Below are 19,600 nucleotides of genomic sequence, written 5' to 3' on the forward strand. Positions count from 1 at the left end.
GTAAAACTTGGAAATGTTCATTTCAGAGACTGTAAAGTTTGAACAGGAGGTCTTGAAGACATCACAGCAAGTTGGTGAGTATAAAATAACAGTACCTAATAGATTTCTGTAAATTTTACCTTCACCTGAGCTTTTTTAGTTGAATGACTAAGAACAGGTTCCATTCCTAATTTCCAATTGAAAGATTAGCTGTATAATAATTCTATTAAACATACTGATATTACTGAAGTTTCACAAAATATCCAACATGGTTAGCATGGTTTGTAAAATGGATAATTCAGAAGACAAATAGAGTTAATATTGTAGATTGGAACAGAGAACTAAAATATGCTGTTGTTGTTTAGTGGTAAACAGTTGAGTTAATGACAACGTTTTTGTTTGTTTTTATATTTTTTATTAAGTTTACTAATTGGTTGTTATTGTTGTTGTTTAGTCAAATGTGTCTCCTAATCTGACAGAATTACAAGGAAATGCATTCCAAGTGTGAACACCCTGTCCCCTTTTCACCGATAGTAAATCTATCATTATAGCCACTAAACATTGTCCTTATCCAAGTAGACGACTTTGGTTTGCTGCTGAGACATGCCATCGATGTGGAACAGATGTAAGAAAGAAAGGACAAAACGAGGAGAAAATCAGTGTAATCAAGTGATGATTAAATGAGATATTCAGAGAAATGTTAGATTATGTAAGCTGATTTGATAGAGAGAGACAGTGGTGGTGGGGATTTAGGAAGGGTAGTCTATTTTGTGGTGGCCCTGAATTTTGAGCTTTAACTGTAGAAAGTATAAAATTATTAGCCAAAACCATAGTGGTCACCAGTTGACCATTGATAATAGGAATGTCTCACAATAATAAAATATAGACTATTAAGAAAGATAAAAAAAGATTTAACTCTATATTGTAAAACTTTTAAATATTTATTTCAGAGAGATTAAATTTGGAGGAAAACCGCTCCCATAGCACATCAAAGAAGTTGGCAGTTGAGCAACAGCAAGTTGGTGAGTATAGAATAAGTCCCAAAGTGATTTCAAATTAGTTTTACTTGAGGAGCGTATTTTGTTTGTCTGAGAAGGACTGAGAACAGGTCCCATTCCTAATTTTCAATTGGAAAATTAACTGTATAATAATTCTAGTGAAGATATTACTGGAATTTAATAGAATGTCCACCAAGGTTAGAACAGACAATAGTTAATAATGTCTTTTGGAACAGAGAACTAAAATATGTTATTTGGTTAGGGGTGAACAAGTGCTTTAATGACAAGGTCTTTGTTTTACATTTATACTGAGTTTACTAATAAGTTGTTGTTTCAGCAGGAGTCTCTCATAATCTGGCAGACTTAAAATGAAATGCATTCCAAGTGTCAAAATCCTGTCTTTGTGTCACTGATAGGAAATCTATCATTACATCCATTAAACACATTGTCTTTTATCGAAGTAGAAGACACTGGCTTGCTACTGAGATAACCATTGGTTTTTTGTTTTCTTTCTCTTTTTGATAGATACTAGCTGCAAGATACAATAAATGACATCGTCCTCACCCTTTATCATCTGATTTCCATGCTCATGTGGAATGGATGGGTGGTCACTGTCCAAGTCAGTCCTTATTAACAGTTACTGCCCACCTTCATAGGTTGAGGAACACGTCCCACTAAAACATTCCAGCTTTTCTATGATGGTATGCCCTTCCTAACACCAACCGCTTTATAAAGGATCCTAGGTGCATTCTATTGTGGCACAAGTACAAGAAAGATTGTTATGTATTATTCAACATAATTAAACGTTCCTCTCTAACTTATGCAAAGAAATATCAGACATGTTGAAAGAAGAAAGGAGAGTAAATGAATTGGAGAGAAGCTCCTTAAGAGACCTTACGAGGTTACTAGGAAGCTGTTTGCAGATGCTAAGAGCGGCAGGATGAACTGTAATAAATGAAATCCAGCTTAGGTGTGGTGAGTGGTCAGTAGGGATAGCTAGAAAAGCTTTTTCAACCATCCCTACTGACCACGATATTTATAAACCAAATAATTAATGCAGTCATTTGTCAAAAGGTCAGCTGAAGCAAGTGAAGTTCAAAATAGCAAATGAAACGATGCCAAGGGTTAAAGAGAAACCTCTAAAATGTTTTGGACGATGGTATGCTACCTCGTTGTCCAGTAAGAGTAGAGGCGTAGAGGTCATGGCACAAACTGAAGATGGGTTAAAGGCAATAGCTAAGCCAACATTTCCTGGCAAATAAAAGACTTGATGCTTCCAGTTTGATCTATATCCCTGCCTTGCTTATAAAATTCTTGAGTATCGGTTTTTATGCAACATTTCAGATTTTTTTACTGCCATAATGTATGGATGAACAATTATATCTAGTTAATAAGATTTTGTGAAAGCATACTGTGTTTTTGGATACCTGATATGTTTTGCTCCCCCTCTCTAGAATTAATCATTGCCCACCTGGAAAGAAATCTGCTTCATTAAGGAGCTTTCTAATATCTCAAACACGTGGCACATATATAAGAAACAAAAAGTACAAAACTAAAAGAAAAACAGTGTTATCAAGTGATAATTAAATGAGATAATTGCAACATCGTTAGATTATTTAAGGTGTCTTAATAGAGAAAGGAAATTTAGGAAAGTTAGTCTGTTTTGTTGCAGACCTAAGTATTGAGCTATTACCTGGTCCCACTGGAGAAAGCATAAGAATATTGACCAGACACATAGTGGTCACCTGATGACCAGCAATGATGATAGGTATGTCCCACTATAATAAAATATAGATTCTTAATGAAGAATTTTCACTCTCAAGTATAAAACTTGCAAATATTTATTTCAGAAACTCCAGAGTTAGAGGAGAAGTTACTCCAAGTTGTCGCACAACTGTTAGGAAGCAACTGGCAGCAAGTTGGTGAGTATAAAATAACAGTACTTAATTGATTTTAATAGGTGTCAGCTTTTGTTTGTCAGCATGACTGAGAGAAGATCCCATTCCAACTTTGCAATTGAAAGGCTAGCTGTAAAGTGATTCTATTAAAGGTATTGGTATTACTGAAACTTCATAAAATAACCACCGAGATTAGCAGGGTTAGTAAAATGGATAAATTAGAGGACACAATAGATTTAATATTGTCTTTTGAGAGAGCAAATTAAAATATATCATTTTAAGTATAACCTGGTGAGTTAATGACTAATTTTTTTTGTTTGTTTTACATTTTTACTAAGTTTACGTTTTGTTGTTTTTTTGCAAAATGTCTGTTTTAAACAGATTTACGATGGAAAGTGTTTCAGGTGGGACATCTCAGTCATTTAGTTGGGAGTACAGGACTACATCATAAAGTGCATCCTTTTTCACATGTTCTGTGTATAGTGAGTGGCATGTTGCAGCCGCTCCACTGTCCAGTGTCCATTTAGTTGTGAATCACACTTCACTGACATGTAATGGTCAATTGTACGTCGGTGGATGGTGTTTATGTTGGTGATTCCTGTCTTCTTTCCTGCAAATCAAAATTCTCCTCTTTGCTTGCTTTAACTTAACACCTCTCTATTACACTGGGTAACACGATTTTTGTTCATGAATAACAATTGTTATTTCCTATTTGCTTAACCCTAGAAAATACGAGAATGGCTAATATCTCCTTCAAACTTTGTTTTTGTCACTATACCTTGTAGACCTCACACATTTCAGCTGATGTTGCTTCAGAGTGCTTTTACGCTGTTGTCTTGAGAAATTCACCACAGACACAGCAGAATGGGTCTGCCAGATGCTTACAACCTCTTGATGCCATCTGTGAAGAATGCTGTTCTTGGATAGTTAGAAACAAACTGAACTGTTGATCTTACGATCCCTTTATTTACACTGGTGTCTATGTTGCCAGAATGTTCTAGAAATTCTTGGAAATTTTAGTAACTCCTTGATGATAGTTCTAGAAAATTCTGCTTCAGTAACTCAGCACTGAATCTGTCTGGAAATAGGTTTCAAAACATTGATGTCAAGGTGACAAAAGCAACGTTTGAAGGGAACAGATGTCCTTTCCTTTGATTTCTTGATGGAAGTGAATAAGAAATGACACTTACTGGGTGAGTGTCTTCTACTACAGCATCGGACCGACCAAAGCCTCGTGAGTGGATTTGGTAGATGGAAACTGAAAGAAGCCCGTCGTATATATGTATATATATGTGTATGTTTTTGTGTCTGTGTTTACGTCCCCGCAACTTAGTGGTTCGGCAAAAGAGACCAATAGAATAAGTACTAGGCTCACAAAGAATAAGTCCTGGGGTCAATTTGCTTGACTAAAGGCGGTGCTCCAGCATGGCCACAGTCAAATGACTGAAACAAGTAAAAGAGTAAAGAGAGTGTTATTGATTTCTCTCTAAATCATGTCCTTGAACCTTTGAAAGAGATCCTTATAATGATTCATGAACCCATGTTGTCTAGCAAACTGTGTTATATTTTGTATTGGGTCATCCCATAAATAATGCAGTTTTTTCAATTGTATGAACTGAAAGTCAGAAGGGGATGGGATAAACTACCTGCATCAACTTGCTATAAAAGCAGGTAGTAATTTTACGTTTTACTTATTCTTAGTGCAAGTTTTGAAGCGTGCAGTTCCATTTTGACCGTTATTTTTTCAAAGCTATAATGGAAGTGACAAAGGAGCATATTTTGCTTTATGAATTCAGTAAAGGCAACAATGCAACAGAAAGCATGAGGAATATTAATGCAGTGTATTGGGATCAGAAACTAAGCGTAAGCCAGTGTCAATGGTGGTTTCATAAATTCTGAGCCAGAAACTACAGCCTAGAAGATGAGCCTCGTCCTGGAAGATCTGTAGAGCTCAACGAGGATGTCCTGCAAACGCTGGTGGAACAAAATCCCATTGTAACTAGCAGAGAAGCTTGGATTTGGTCATTCAACCATTCATTGATACTTGCATGGTATTGGAAAAATCATCAAATTGGGTCAATGGATCACGCACAGAGTGAATGTGTGCTCTCCTCTGCTGTCATGTCTCATGAATGAACCTCTTTTGAACCGAATAGTGACTGGTAACAAGAAACGGGTTCTCTATAAATACGTCAAGCTCCAAAGACAGTGGGTTGGGAGAGGAGAAACACGGGCACTCCAGCCTAAAGAAGGTCCTCAGACATGTAAGGTGTTGTTATCTGTTTGGTGGGATATGAAAGGTTTAGTCCACTTTGAACTTTTAAACCCTAACCAAACGATAACGAAGGAGATCTACTGTGAGCAGCTTGAGTGGCTTAAGTCAGCGCTAGAAGAGAAACGACCATCTTTGGTTTCAAGACGAAAGGTGTTCTTCCATCAGGATAATGCTCAGACACATACAGTAAGGATGACATTCCAAAGGCTGGCGCAGGTTGAATGGGAAACAATGCCCACCCACCATATTCACCAGCCATTGCCCCATCTGATTGTCATTTATTGTGCAGTCTTCAAAATCGTTCGGACAGAAAAAAATATGTTATCAGTAGATGAGGTCAGAATAGAAGTGGAGGGGGTATTTTTCATCATGGACAAGTGAATTTTGGAAGAGAGGCCTTGCAAGTCTGCCGGATAGATGGAAGAGCATTGTAGAAAATGAAGGAGAGTATATTAAAGATTTAAAAAGAACTTTGTTTCTCTTAAGTTTGTAAAATAAAAGAAGTGTAAACAAACTGCATTATTTATGGGATAATAACCCAATACATTGTGTCTTTGAGATCATTCTGGTATCTCGTCTATTTGTATTTTGGTCCAGATATGCCTAATAGGACCAGTATTGTTTGATAGTTCAAACCATATCTTCTAGATATTTCTAACTCTTGATGTTTTAATTATCAATTAGTCAGAAGGGGAGAAACATCACAGACAACTATTTCAGGCATTGACCATGGAATGTTATCAAACGGCCAAAATGGGATTTCTTTAAAGGGTCTCTGGAGTAATGATACTAAATAGGATGTATAGGGGTCCCCCGATCCCTTATCTGGTGGTCAATGAGGAAACTAGGGATAGAAGAATGTTTAGTGAAAGCTGTGTGAGCCATGTACAGAGACGCTGTCAGTAAGGTGAGGGTCGGCAACGAGTACAGTGAAGAATTCTGGTTAGAGGTAGGGGTCCACCAAAGTTCAGTCCTCAGCCCACTCCTATTTATCATAGTCTATAACAGAGGAATGCCCCTGGGAGCTCCTCTATGCTGATGACCTTGCACTAATTGCTGAGTCACTATCAGAACTAGAGGAGAATCTTCAGGTGTGGAAGCAAGGATTAGAATCGTAGGGCCTTAGAGTCAACCTAGCTAAAACCAAAGTCCTAATAAGTAAGAAGGCAGACAAACCACAAATCTCTTCAGTTAGATGGGCCTGCTCAATCTGTAGAAAAGGCGTAGGTAGAAACTCTATAAGATGTACCCAGTGTAAGCTATGGACACATAAGAGGTGCAGCAATATCAAAGGAAGGTTAACTAGGAAGTTAGTTTTTGTATGTGGCAGATGTTCAGGAGCAATAAACACTGAAAATGTGCAGAAAACAACTTCTGCCACATTCCAGGGAGAAAAACTAGATGTAGTTGATAGCTTCCGCTATCTAGGTAACCAAGTTAGTAGTGGGGAGGGTATGATGAATTTGTAGTTGTTAGAATAAGAATAGCCTGGGCAAAGTTCAGAGAGCTCTTACCTCTGTTGGTGACAAAGGGCCTCTCACTCCGAGTAAAAGGCAGACTGTACGACGCATGTGTATGAACGGCCATGCTACATGGCAGTGAAACATGGGCCGTGACTGCTGAGGACATGCGTAAGCTCACAAGGAAGCCAGTATGCTCCGATGGATGTGCAAACTCGACAGAGTGTAAGTACCTTGAGAGAAAAGTTGAACCTTAGAAGCATCAGTTGTGGTGTGCAAGAGAGACGATTGTGCTGGTATGGACATGTGGTGAGAATGGATGAGGATAGCTGCGTGAAAAAGTGCCACACCCTAGCGGTTGAGGGAACCCGTGGAAGAGGTAGGCCCAGGAAGACCTGGGCTGAGGTGGTGAAGCCAGGGATGTAGCCAGTCCGCTTACGTGTAACATTCCTCCATTGGACACTAAACTCCGCTTGCGAAGACTTGTTGGGGAAAGTGAAAGCGAAATCGTGATTCCACCTGTGCCAGTGGAGCACTAAGAGCACCGTCCGAGCGTGATCGTTACCAACGTTGCCTTCCTGGCACTTGTGCTGGTGGCATGTGAAAAGACATTCGAGCAAGATCATTGCCAGTTCCGCTGGACTGGCTCCTGTGCAGGTGGCACGTAAAATACACCTTTTTTGAGCGTGGCCGTTGCCAGTACCGCCTGACTGGCCTCCGTGCCCGTAGCACGTAAAAGCACCCACTACACTCTCAGAGTGGTTGGCATTAGGAAGGGCATCCAGCCGTAGAAACCCTTCCAAATCAGATTGGAGTCTGGTGTAGCCTTCTGGTCCATCAGTCCTCAGTCAAATCGTCCAACCCATCCTAGCATGGAAAGCGGACATTAAACGATGATGATGACGACAACGATTCCAGAGATCTGGGGAATCTCTCCAGCTTGAACCGGTTCCTCTCCACCTCTCTGGTACTATGGACATGTGTTGCAGGAACAAATTACAAGACAAATTCTTCAAGCCAAACCAATGGAGCAGGGGTCCTAAGGGTAGATCAAAAGCTTAATGGTTGGGTGATAGCCATAATCTTAATTGTTTCTGTTTGGGAATCCAACCAAAAAGTCTAATGATGGCTGCTTCTGATAGGACCCTATGGAAGAGGTGCCTGAGGACTCTGTCTTTACAATCCTCCCAAGAATATTGAGCAGAGACAATGGATGGGTTGATCAAATGGATTCACTGTTGGTGGTCTATATTGATTCTTTAGGTTCTCATACACAAACACTTCTCCTAACATCTGTTTACCATGAATTTTCAATTGATTTTCTTTCAAATCTTCACCATTTTCATCCTGTATTTCCACCTCTTTGTTATTATTTAATTAACATTCTTAGAAACAGAGAACAATGCCTTTTATTTTTTTATGTTTCTTCACTATTTCTCATTCCTTTATTGACTTAGTTTATTTGTTATATTTATGACAACCTACAGTACACATCTTTTATGTAATCGTTAATGATTTTGAAATTATTTCTTATTGTTTTATGTTTTGCAGGTAGGCATTTAGGAATCAGAAATGTCAAACTGGAAACAATCAGGTTAGACAATCCTCTTAACACTAACGAACAGAGCTTCCAGATGCTGCACAAATGGTACACAAGTTGTGATCAAGAGAAACGAACACTGAAAACACTGAGAGAAGCCCTCGAAGCAGCTGAGTGCTTTGAGGCACTTCAATGTCTACCATCAGAAGAAAAGTGAACTTGTGTGTAAATGTTGTAATTGTTTATACTCAAAGGTTAACCTTGCCTAAACAGAGACTCATGTTCAAATGCCTTCCAGCCAGGACCCTCCCGTCTTTATGTGGGGAACCCAGAATCACATTGTCCAATGTGTTCTTCTTTAAGGTGATAATTGAATTGAGGACGATTTGGCTACTAATTCTAGCAAATCTATCAACCACATAAGAGATTCCCTTCCTGAATTGGTTCCTTTCTTCTTAGAAATTAACTTTTGAAATAAAGATAAACTTTGAAATGTTCATTTGTTGTTGTTGTTTTTGCTGTGTATCTAAGCTCCTCCCCAAACGCCTTCCATTGTTGTGGAGACAGTTTTCATATCCTTTCGTATATCGATAGTTATCTACCTTCATTTATAGCTGAAAGGGAAATGTCTGGTATATAAATATTGATGTCTTTTCTCTTTATATATATCATATAGGGATAGTTTTTCTATGTAATGTATGATGTACCTATGGGCATTTCACTTTGTCCTGTTGTGGGTTTTTTAAGACAGCCCCCCCCCCCTCTAATGTGGGGGTGTTTGAATAAAACACAGGGTTGGGAGTGCAATTAAGAGTTATCTCTATTTTATATTCTAGCTTTAGGATCATTGTTAATTACTAATTACTGCAGTTTATTTTTTCCAGCAAAAAATAAAACTTTATGATTGCATATATAAAAAATAAATGCATAAATTTCAAATTTATTAATAGAGGTGTTGATAAATCCTTTCCTATTAAAATGATGACATATTTGTGATTTTAATTTCAATGTGATTGTGGAAACGACACAGTGACTCTCACCTTCCAAATAATTTGTTATTAGATTCGTTCATGACAGGAGAGAACAAAACTGGTTGAGCTGAAATTAAATACAAAAATATTTCAATTACATCAAATCCATTTCAGAAATTGATCAACAATTACTATGAAAATTTATTAGAATTCAAACAAATTACTTGGTATCAAAGTTTGTATAAAATTATTTAAAATAAATTGCTAACACATCTTACTGATTTTTAGCTCCAAAATGTGGGAGTCAACAACGACTTCCGGCGGTGTATGTTTGGCTTGTCACTGTTATTTATGACATTACCCTTTGGCCAGTGGAGGCGCAATGGCCCAGTGGTTAGGGCAGCGGACTCGCGGTCATAGGAGCGCGGTTTCGATTCCCAGACCGGGCGTTGTGAGTGTTTATTGAGCGAAAACATCTGAAGCTCCACGAGGCTCCAGCAGGGGATGGATGGCAACCCTGTTGTACTCTTCCACCACAACTTTCTCTCACTCTTACTTCCTGTTTCCGTTGTGCCTGTAATTCAAAGGGTCAGCCTTGTCACACTGTGTCACGCTGAATATCCCCCGAGAACTACGTTAAGGGTACACGTGTCTGTGGTGTGCTCAGCCACTTGCACGTTGATTTCACGAGCAGGCTGTACCGTTGATCGGATCAACTGGAACCCTCGACATAAGCGTCGGAGTGCCAACAACAATTGTCACTGTTATTTATGACATATTACCCTTTGGCCGACAGATTAAAAAAATAATTGTCACTGTTATTTATGACATATTTCATCTCAGTTACGTTTTTATGAATAAACGAGTGTATCTGAAGTATGTTTACTTCATGGCACCACCACAATCGTTCGTGCATTTCTACTGCTTTTAGTTTTTTTTTCCTGTTTTTCAGCTATTTTGGGAAAAACATTTTTGCCCCCTCCCCCTCAAATTTCTTCATTTTTTCACATTTTTCTGTAACTCTAACACTAAAATCCCAACCCTAACCCTAAAACCGCGACCCTGATCCAAGAACCCTAACCCTAAAACCCCAAAGCTAAAACCAATACAAACGCACGAACGATGTCATAAATAATAGCGACAAACGAAATATACACCGCCAGAAGTTGTTGTTGACAAACAACAGCAGTAATTTTATTCAGCTGAATACACGTCATTGATTGGTTCAAATTACCGAAATACGACAAATTTAACGCGAAATAACTTTTAAAATATAAACTTTTCTCAACACCACTAAGAGTAAAAGATGTTTTATATGACACATTCTACCAGTGTCCAAAGTTTGAAAGTGTTTAGTTCCAAAAAATTAATTTCTCGATGTGCTGCCTTTGAAAGGGAAAAGATCCAACAATCTTTTATTTTTCGTCTGTACAAGAGTTACATCTTGCGACAATCAATAGCCAGGTCGCCTTGGTGTGGAAGCAGCAAAGTCGGTTTAATCACAGATTTGTGAAGGCATTCTCCTTCAGGATTCCAGCTACACGGACCTGGTCAAATTGTGAGGGTCTGAGGTTAGCGGCTCCGACCATCTCGAGTCAGAGATACACGAGGACTTTGATACTGTTAGTTTTCTGAGCATGCGCATGAGGGAACTTCCAGCAGGCCTTACAGAAGATTCCAACCCTGCACATGCGTACTGGAGACCCTCAAGATGACGTCACTACATGTGTGTTTGTACGTACACACAAACATTTTCCTGGTCGCGCGCGCAATCATACCCATACACAAACAAACAAATCCCCTGAACTGAGAAGAGTCAACTGTTGTCTTTTGCGAGCGAGCGAGTGAAAGGAGTCAAAAGGCCTCGACTTTTTGCAGATTTTCTCTTCGCAGTTATTCCCCTTCGCATGTATTATCATTAAGAGTTTTTCAGTTCTCTCCCTTTATTATTTTTTTGGTTTCTTTTTTAAAATAAAATATTAGTTCCTTAATTTCTTCTGCAAATTTTAATGTCTTATAACTTGTGTTCTGCAGAAGAAAACAATTTCCCTGTAAAAACCATCCTTTTTGCAACTCATTATACTTTTGAAATTTGTCTCTACTTAAATGCCATTTTTATAATGTCTTTGTTATATTTAAGAACAACATTTCATGGTGTAATGATGAATATCTCGGAATCCCGTTCAGCTTATTTCTCCAGTTTTAGAATTTAATGATAAAGTCCCCATGAAAAATTCGTTTCCTGTATCTCTCGTGATGAATATGTTAAGAATAAATCCCTGTAAAGAGAAGAATTTTTTAAAATCCTTCTATAAATTTGCCTCCGAAATTCATTTTCAGCAATGGGAGTCATAGCTTCCCAACTCTGTGGTCTTGGTTTCAATCCCACTGCATGGCACCCTGGACAAATGTCTTCTGATATAGCCTCGGGCTGAGCAAAACCTTGTGATTGGAAGAGAGTCAGCCTCGATGAGATGGAGTTTGGTTTCGTGCCGGGGAGAAACACTAGGGAAGCTATTTACCTGTTCAGGCCACGATTTCGTGGATGGAAGCAACATTTATTTATGTGTTTGTGTCTGTGTTTGTCTCCCAACCGTTTGAGAGCCTGTTTCGGTATATTTATGTACCTGCAACTGAGTGGTTCAGCGAAATAGACGGATAGAATAAGACCCAGGATGAACAAGAAAAATAAATTATCAATGGTGTCGATTCTATCGACTAAAATTCTTCAAGGCGCTGCCCCAGCTTGGCCGCAGCGAAATGACAGAATCAAGAAAAAGATTTTAAAAACCGAGTGTGTGAGTGCGTGTGTTTGTGCGTGCATGCGTGTGTGTGTGTGTGTTTGGGAACATGTCCATGTTTATACGGTGTAAATTCAAACACGACTCTACAAGCCACAACTTTAAAAAAAAATAAGACACAGGGACGGAGAGAAAAAAGGAAAATGTCCCTTGCATTTGAAAACTATGGAAATAGTCTTTTTAGAAATCATTTCATTTAATTTTTCCACAATTTAATTGTTTTTCATTCTTTACTCGAAGTTGAAAAAGTTGCAATGACTGAAATCGGTACTAAAATGTTCTTCATGATAAAATTATTTCAACATTTTCTACCTTGTCTTATTTTCCTTTTATATATATGTGTGTGTGTGTGTGTGTGTATCATCATCGTCGTCGTCGTTTAATGCCTGCTTTCCAAGCTGGCATGGGTTGGACGGTTTGACTGGGGACTGGCGAGCCAGATAGCTGCACCAGGCTTCAATCAGATCTGGCAGAGTTTCTCCAGCTGGATGCCCTTCCTAACGCCAACCACTCCGAGAGTGTAGTGGGTGATTTACGTGCCACCGGTACAAGGGCCAGTGAGGCAGTACTGGCAACAGCCTCACTCAAATGGTGTTTTTATGTGTCACCTGCTCAGGAGCCAGTCCAGCAGTACTGGCAACGCCCTCGCTCGAAAGTTGTTTTTCATGTACCACCGGCACAAGTGCCAGTAAGGTGACACTGGTAACGATCACACTTGAATGCTGCTTTTTACGTACCACCGGCACACGGTCCAGTCAGCGGCCCCGGCAAAGATCGTGCTTGGATGGTGCTCTTAGCGTTCCACTAGCACGGATGCCAGTCATGCGGTGCTGTCATCAAATTTGATTTCGATTTCACTTGCCTCAACAGGTCTTCACAAGCAGAGTTTAGTATCCAATGAAAGATAGGTACGCCTAAGTGGGTTGGTTACACCACTGGCATAGGACACGGGTTATGGTTTCACTTGGCTGCCAGGTCTTCTCCAGCACAGCATATTTCCAAAGGTCTTTGTCACTAGTCATTGCCTCGGTGAGGCCTAATGTTCGAAAATCAAGCTTCACCACCTCAGCCCAGGTCTTCCTGGGTCTACCTCTTCCACAGTAGCCCCCAACTGCTTGGGTGTAACACTTTTTCACACAGGTATCCTCAGCCATTCGTATCACATGACCATACCAGCGCAATCGTCTCTCTTGCACACCACATCTGATGCTTCTTAGGTCCAACTTTTCTCTCAAAGCACTTACACTCTGTCGAGTATGCACACTGACATTACACATCCATTGGAGCGTACTGGCTTTGTTTCTTGCAAGCTTACGCATGTCTTCTGCTGTCACGGCCAATGTTTCACTGCCATGTAGCATGGCTGTTCGTACACATGCATCATACAGTCTACCTTTTGTTCTGAGCGAGAGGCCCTTTGTCACCAGCAGAGGTAGCTCTCTGAATTTTGCCCAGGCTATTCTTATTCTAGCAGCCACACTTTCAGAGCATCCACCCCTGCTACTGACTTGGTCCCCTTAGTAACGGAAGCTATCAACTACTTATAGTTTTTCTCCCTGGAATGTGACAGAAGTTGTTCTCTGCAAATTTTCAGTGTTTATTGCTCCTGAGCATCTGCCACATACAAAAACTAACTTCCTAGTTAGCCTTCCTTTGATATTGCTGTATCTCTTATGTGTCCATAGCTTACACTGGGAACGTCTTATAGAGTTTCTACCTACACCTTTTCTACAGATCGAGCAGGGCCATCTACCTGAAGGGGTTTGTGTTTTGTCTACCTTGCTATTTATTAGGACTTTGGTTTTAGCTAGGTTGACTCTAAGGCCCTTCGACTCTAGTCCTTGCTTCCACACCTGAAACGTCTCTTCTAGTTCTGATAGGGACTCAGCATAGAGGAGTTCCCAGGGGCAACCTGTCTTGAATTCCTGTGTTATTGCCTGGAAGACTATGATAAATAGGAGGGGCTGAGGACTGAACCTTCGTTGAACCCTACCTCTACTCGGAATTCTTCACTGTACTCTTTCCCAACCCTCACCTTACTGACAGCGTCCCTGTACATGGCTCGGACAGCTCCCACTAACCATTCATCTATCCCTAGTTTCCTCATTGACCACCAGATAAGGGATCAGGGGACCCTGTTGAAGGCTTTCTCCATGTCAACGAAAGCCAGGTACAGAGTTTTATCTTTCGCTGGGTGTTTCTCCTGCAGCTGTATTACCAGAAATATAGCATATATATATATATATATATATATGGGAGAATGTACGAAAAAACAACAACAGACGAGGACAGGTGGTGTAAACAACAAAAGGATGTATTAGTATGACGCTCTGGAATACGGAAAGTCTTTAACGTTTCGAGCTACGCTCTTCAACAGAAAGAATACGGAGACAAGGAGAAAAACACGGAGAAAAAAAATTGAATAGTGTTCAGTCAACGGTCAATCATAGTAATGGCTGACCGGAAGTTAGAAATTATACACAGGAGAGCTAAGAAAAGGGGGAGATAACAAAGGGGGAGAAAGAACGGTGATCGAAGAACGAGGTGCTGTGTGTGTGAGAGATAAAATGCTGGTGATCTTGACGTATGTATGTGTGAAAATGGGGAGGGGAGAAAGGAGTTGGTCAGTTGTAGTGTGTGCGTGGTGTGATGTGAGGGTGTTGGAGGTGGGGAAGGCATGGGTGGAGTGTGGGTTAGGCTGAGGATGGGGGTAGAGGTAGGGGTATGTGGGTAGAAGGTGGGTGGTGGGTGTAAGGAATTGGATGGGGTGGAGTGGGAAGGTAGAGTAGGAGTGTGTTGGGGTGTGGTGGGATGAGCTTATGAGGGGGGGGGTGACGATGAAGGGGGAAGGGTAAGGTGGATGTAAGAGAGGGGGAAGGTGGGTATGGGAGGGGGGAGAAAGAGAGGAAGAGAAAGAGAGTGAGAGAGATGGAAAGAGAGAAGAGAGTGAGAGAGAGTAAGAGAGTAAGGGTGAGAGAGTAAGAGAGTAAGAGTGTAGAGAGTAAGAGTGAGAGAGGGGAGAGTAAGAGAGAGGAGAGAAAGAGTAGGGGTGAAGAGAAGTGGGAGTGAAGAGAAGTAGGAAGAGAAGTAGGAGTGAAGAGAAGTAGGAGTGAAGAGAAGTAGGAGTGAAGAGAAGTAGGAATGAAGAGAGGTGAAGAGAACCGGAGTAAGCACATGAAATGTGCAACAAGGTGTAAAAAAGAGTACTCAAATACCAGAGGTAGAGTAATATGCTTTTTTTAAAAGCAGCAGAAATATAACAAAAGACTGATACTCGGAGTTTCACGTTCCCGTTCGTCGGACAGTTTCGTTAGAAATGAGAAAGGAATGACAATGCAAGCAAAAGTAATATGAAATTTGAAACACATAGATCCGTTTGATTGGTCGTTTCAAATAACGGTCATGGATGCGCAATGAACAAAACAAATGAATTAAATATAGATTCATCCTATTTAAAAAAAATCGAAGAAAACCTTAAATAGAAAAATGGGCTCAAAATACATATTGTAAATAATTAATTAATTATATTCGAATTAACACATTAAAATCAAATAAAATATACGCTGCATTAAAAATAAAATAAAATTACAATAGTATATACGCATGCTAGACTATCCACAACATATATATATATATATACATCAAAATACACAGATGCATACGTACAGATAATCTACGTATATGGGTATATATTTGCAAGACACAAATATTTACATGAATACAAGTTTATACACAAACACATACACACGCAGTTAAGCTCGCGCACGGAAAAACTTATGCGCTGGTAACAAAAATTGTATCTTAACCTATGAAGTAGAGGGGGAAGGGTAACATGTCGATAATAACGTCAGCAATATAGAAAGAGAGAAAGTGTGGCTATTGTGAGGAAGGAAAGGAAGAAAGAAAGAGAGAAAGGAAGAAAGAAAGACAGAAAGGAAGAAAAGAGAGAGAAAGGAGGATGGGGAGAAAGAAATAGTGAAAGAAAGGGAGAAGGAAGACGAACTTACACAAAATTAGGCTGCGTATGTATGTGTATACAAAAATGCATGCTAGCATCCCGTATATAGATATATATGGGGATATATACGTAAATACTCACAAACATAAATGTATACATGCCTATGCACACATTCAAGTATGTGTGAGCGTGAACCTGAGCGCACATTTCCATATATAACATAGAGGCACACACGCGAATAAATGCATGTATGTGTAAATAAATATAAGCATACACTCTTACTCATGTATACACAAAAACGCACACACACGAAATCATAACTGTATATGCACAAGTCACAAGTGTAAACCTAGGCTCTGTACGTAAGCATAGACGCACACATACAAATACGTGAACGTTGTTACAATACAGACATCCACATAAGAAAACATTTAGGTCTCAGCGTATACATGTAGACAAATTTTTAAGAAATTGCGGGGTGTATAAAAGTTAAAATCGGCCGAAAATACATGCATGATAGAATTCCATATGACGAACCGTCCATAAAAACGGTAAAATTTGTATACAAAATGTTTTAAAATAAATACAAATAGAATAGAACAAAGTAAAGCAAGGAAAAAGAAAAAAAACTATGCATATAACAGTCGAATGTTTTCTTAAAATGACGTAGGGGTCTATATAATATTCTTTCAACATTAAATAAATAATTTATAATGCGGTACCAATCCAATAGTAAGATTGCACAATAGTTACGAGGAGTCAAACATTATCAAAAAAATATATCTACACTACTCATATGGTATGTGGCTTGCCGACATTTTAAATTTGGACGCATGTCTACATGAATTTAAAAGTTCGCGTCTTTGGTTCAGAGATTTCTTATTTTGGAATAAGATATGCAACTTTTCCAACAGACACAATTCGCATTTCATTGGTCTCTTATGGGCACCGTGCCTGTAAGGCGATGCCCTACCTTTTAGAATAATAAAAATAAAAAAATAAGTGGAAATTTTACCGGTGAGTGTGTTAAATAATAAGGCACCAAAAGAGAATGACTCACCCCAGACACAAAATTATATATATATATATATATATATATATATATATATAGGATCACGGTTTCGATTCCCAGACCGGACATTGTGAGTGTTTATTGAGCGTAAACACCTAAAGCTCCACGAGGCCCCCGGCAGGGGATGGTGGCGAACCCTGCTGTACTCTTTCACAACGACTTTCTCTCACTCTTTCTTCCTGTTTCTGTTGTGCCTGTAATTCAAAGGGTCAGCCTTGTCACACTGTGTCACGCTGAATATCCTCAGAACTACGTTGAAGGTACACGTGTCTGTGGAGTGCTCAGCCACTTGCACGTTAATTTCACGAGCAGGCTGTTTTGTTGATCGGATCATCTGGAACCCTCGACGTCGTAAGCGACGGAGTGCCAACAACAACAATACAACATACGCATACATTCATACATACGTATGTGTGTGTGTGTGTATATGATATGTATGTTTATAAACAGTGTGGACGGAAGTTTAGACAGTATGAAGATGGAGAAGTGTCCCCACCGGCGCAGTAAATGTGGTGAAAGTTCTGTGCATGTTGTATGGCTGGTTCGAGTCAGAGGGTTTACTCTCAGTTTTTGGTCGTAAATTGGAGAAAACGGACGCGCGGAGAGCGCCTCCTAGTGGCATAAACCCATATCTGTAGGATTTGCTTTTTACTCCTACATGGAAATCCCTCCTATTGGTGAATTTTCTTCGTAATATTTTTATTAATTGTTATGGTGCTCATTGTTCATTGTTGTCTATGTAAATTCCTACTTCCCATTATTCGTTTACTGATCTGAATACTTGATTTGGGACCCTCGCGGTTTAACGGCAATAGCGAAACCGGATGTGTAGTGGACGATAACGGAAGTGACAGGACGGATGAAAGATAACTTCTTCTCTCAAAACCTTATCTACTTTTTTTTAAAGTCCCACTGGGAATGGACGGTGAGAGTCAGAAGAGAAGTGATATCTTTCTCTCTCTCTCTCTCTCTCTCTCTCTCTCTCTCTCTCTCTCTCTCTCTCTCTCTCTCTCTCTCTCCCTCTCTCTCTGTCTATCTCTCTCTCTGTCTATCTCTCTCTCTCTCTCTATGTGTCTTCCTTTCACAGAATGTGACTGTGTTAAAACTGCTTAAGGAGAATGGACCTCCCGAAGCATGAACCGAATCCTTAACTATTTCGTTCATCTTCCTCCAATGGATATAACTCCCCCAACCGTAATCCCGAGTTATGTCCCGTGTCTCATAATCATTTGAAACGGAAAGTGATTATGGGATAAAATGGCGCGGGAGAATGGTCCTACACTAAGCATGAACATGTAGGTTAGAAAACAACAGTTCGGCCAGGAAACGTGTCCTTCGTAGTTTGGCTAATCCTCGGATGCTTGGATTGCGTTCGTCATTACGCTGGAATCCGTTCTGGAAGGGAGAATAAATCGCTCAAAGATAATACCGAGTTATCCCCCGAATCTCACAATTCAGTCAGACATAATTGAGTGAGGAATGAAATGGTGAGGGAAACTGGACCTTCTCAGAATATGCATCTTTGAATTGGAGGATAAGAGCTGGGCAAGAACGGCTAATCCTGAATCTGTGGGCCTCCTCCAATTGTCCCCGTTCAACACTGTCCCCTATCAAAAGGAGTTCACGCATTTTGTAGACATTTTGATATCATTTCCCTCTCCTCCCTCTTCCCCTCATCTTTTATGTTACCTCACACACACACACACACACACACACACACACACACACATACACACACACACATACAAACACACACACATATACAAACACACACACACACACACACACAAAAACACACACACACATACAAACACACACACACACATACAAACACACACACACACATACAAACACACACACATACACTATAAACTTTCCAATCAATATAACCTTCATTTGATGTACTCTCAGATAGATGTAAGACATTATTCTCGTTATCCTTCTTCTCTTTCTCATCCTCCTCCCCCTCCTCTCCTTCTTCATTATCTACTCTTCCCTCTCCTCTTTGTCTTTTAAAACTACTACCTCCACTAACACGATTGTTGTTGTTACTACTACTACTACTACTACTACTACTACTACTACTACTACTACTACTACTGTCATTATTATTATTATTGTCATAATTAAGGCGGCGAAATGCTTAGCAGTATTTCGTCTGCCGTTACGTTCTGAGTTCAAATTCCGCCGAGCTCGACTTTGGCTTTCTTCCTTTCGGGGTCGATAAATTAAGTACCAGTTACGCACTGGGGTAGTTGTAATCGACATACTCCCTTTGTCTGTCCTTGTTTGTACCCTCTATGTTTAGCCCCTTGTGGGCAATAAACAAATAAGAATCGTTATCGTTATCGACGGGCGAAATACTGTTAAGCATTTCGTCCGTCGCTACGTTCTGAGTTCAAATTCTGCCGAGGTTGACTTTGCCTTTCGTCCTTTCAGAGTCGATGAATTAAGTTCCATTTAAGTACTGGGATCGATAGGAACCATTGTTCCCCTCCCCACAAAAATCCAGTCCTTGTGCCTTTAGGAGAAAGGATTATTATTATTATTGTTGTGGTTGTTGAATAAGGTTTGTTTAAGGATGTTGAGCAAAACACCCATGTTTCCAAAGGTGAATTATTCAAACCCCAAAGAATTCCTCTCAGCAC

General features: G+C 39.8%; 1 protein-coding gene and 1 long non-coding RNA gene across 3 annotated transcripts in view; one reads left to right on the plus strand and one right to left on the minus strand.

Annotated features, from left to right (window-relative positions):
- LOC149130292 (uncharacterized) overlaps positions 1-8,647 on the plus strand; it is a 50,168-nt gene extending 41,521 nt beyond the window's left edge. For both annotated transcript variants that reach the window (XM_089345293.1, XM_089345292.1), the window contains exons 10-13: positions 27-74; positions 930-1,001; positions 2,828-2,899; positions 8,162-8,647. In XM_089345293.1, the coding sequence (XP_089201419.1) occupies positions 27-74; positions 930-1,001; positions 2,828-2,899; positions 8,162-8,367 (398 nt within the window). In that variant the 3' untranslated portion in view covers positions 8,368-8,647. The remainder of the gene's footprint in view (positions 1-26; positions 75-929; positions 1,002-2,827; positions 2,900-8,161) is intronic.
- A 416-nt stretch (positions 8,648-9,063) lies between these two features.
- Positions 9,064-18,557, minus strand: LOC149130294 (uncharacterized). Its single transcript, XR_016238964.1, has 2 exons — positions 16,941-18,557; positions 9,064-9,248 (listed from the first exon to the last, which is right to left on the minus strand). It is a non-coding gene; the product is annotated as an uncharacterized LOC149130294 (long non-coding RNA).
- Between the last annotated feature and the right edge of the window lie 1,043 nt (positions 18,558-19,600).

This window comes from Octopus bimaculoides, chromosome 29 (genome assembly GCF_046866305.1).
Source record: "Octopus bimaculoides isolate indiv1 chromosome 29, ASM4686630v1, whole genome shotgun sequence".
Lineage (NCBI taxonomy): Eukaryota > Metazoa > Mollusca > Cephalopoda > Octopoda > Octopodidae > Octopus > Octopus bimaculoides.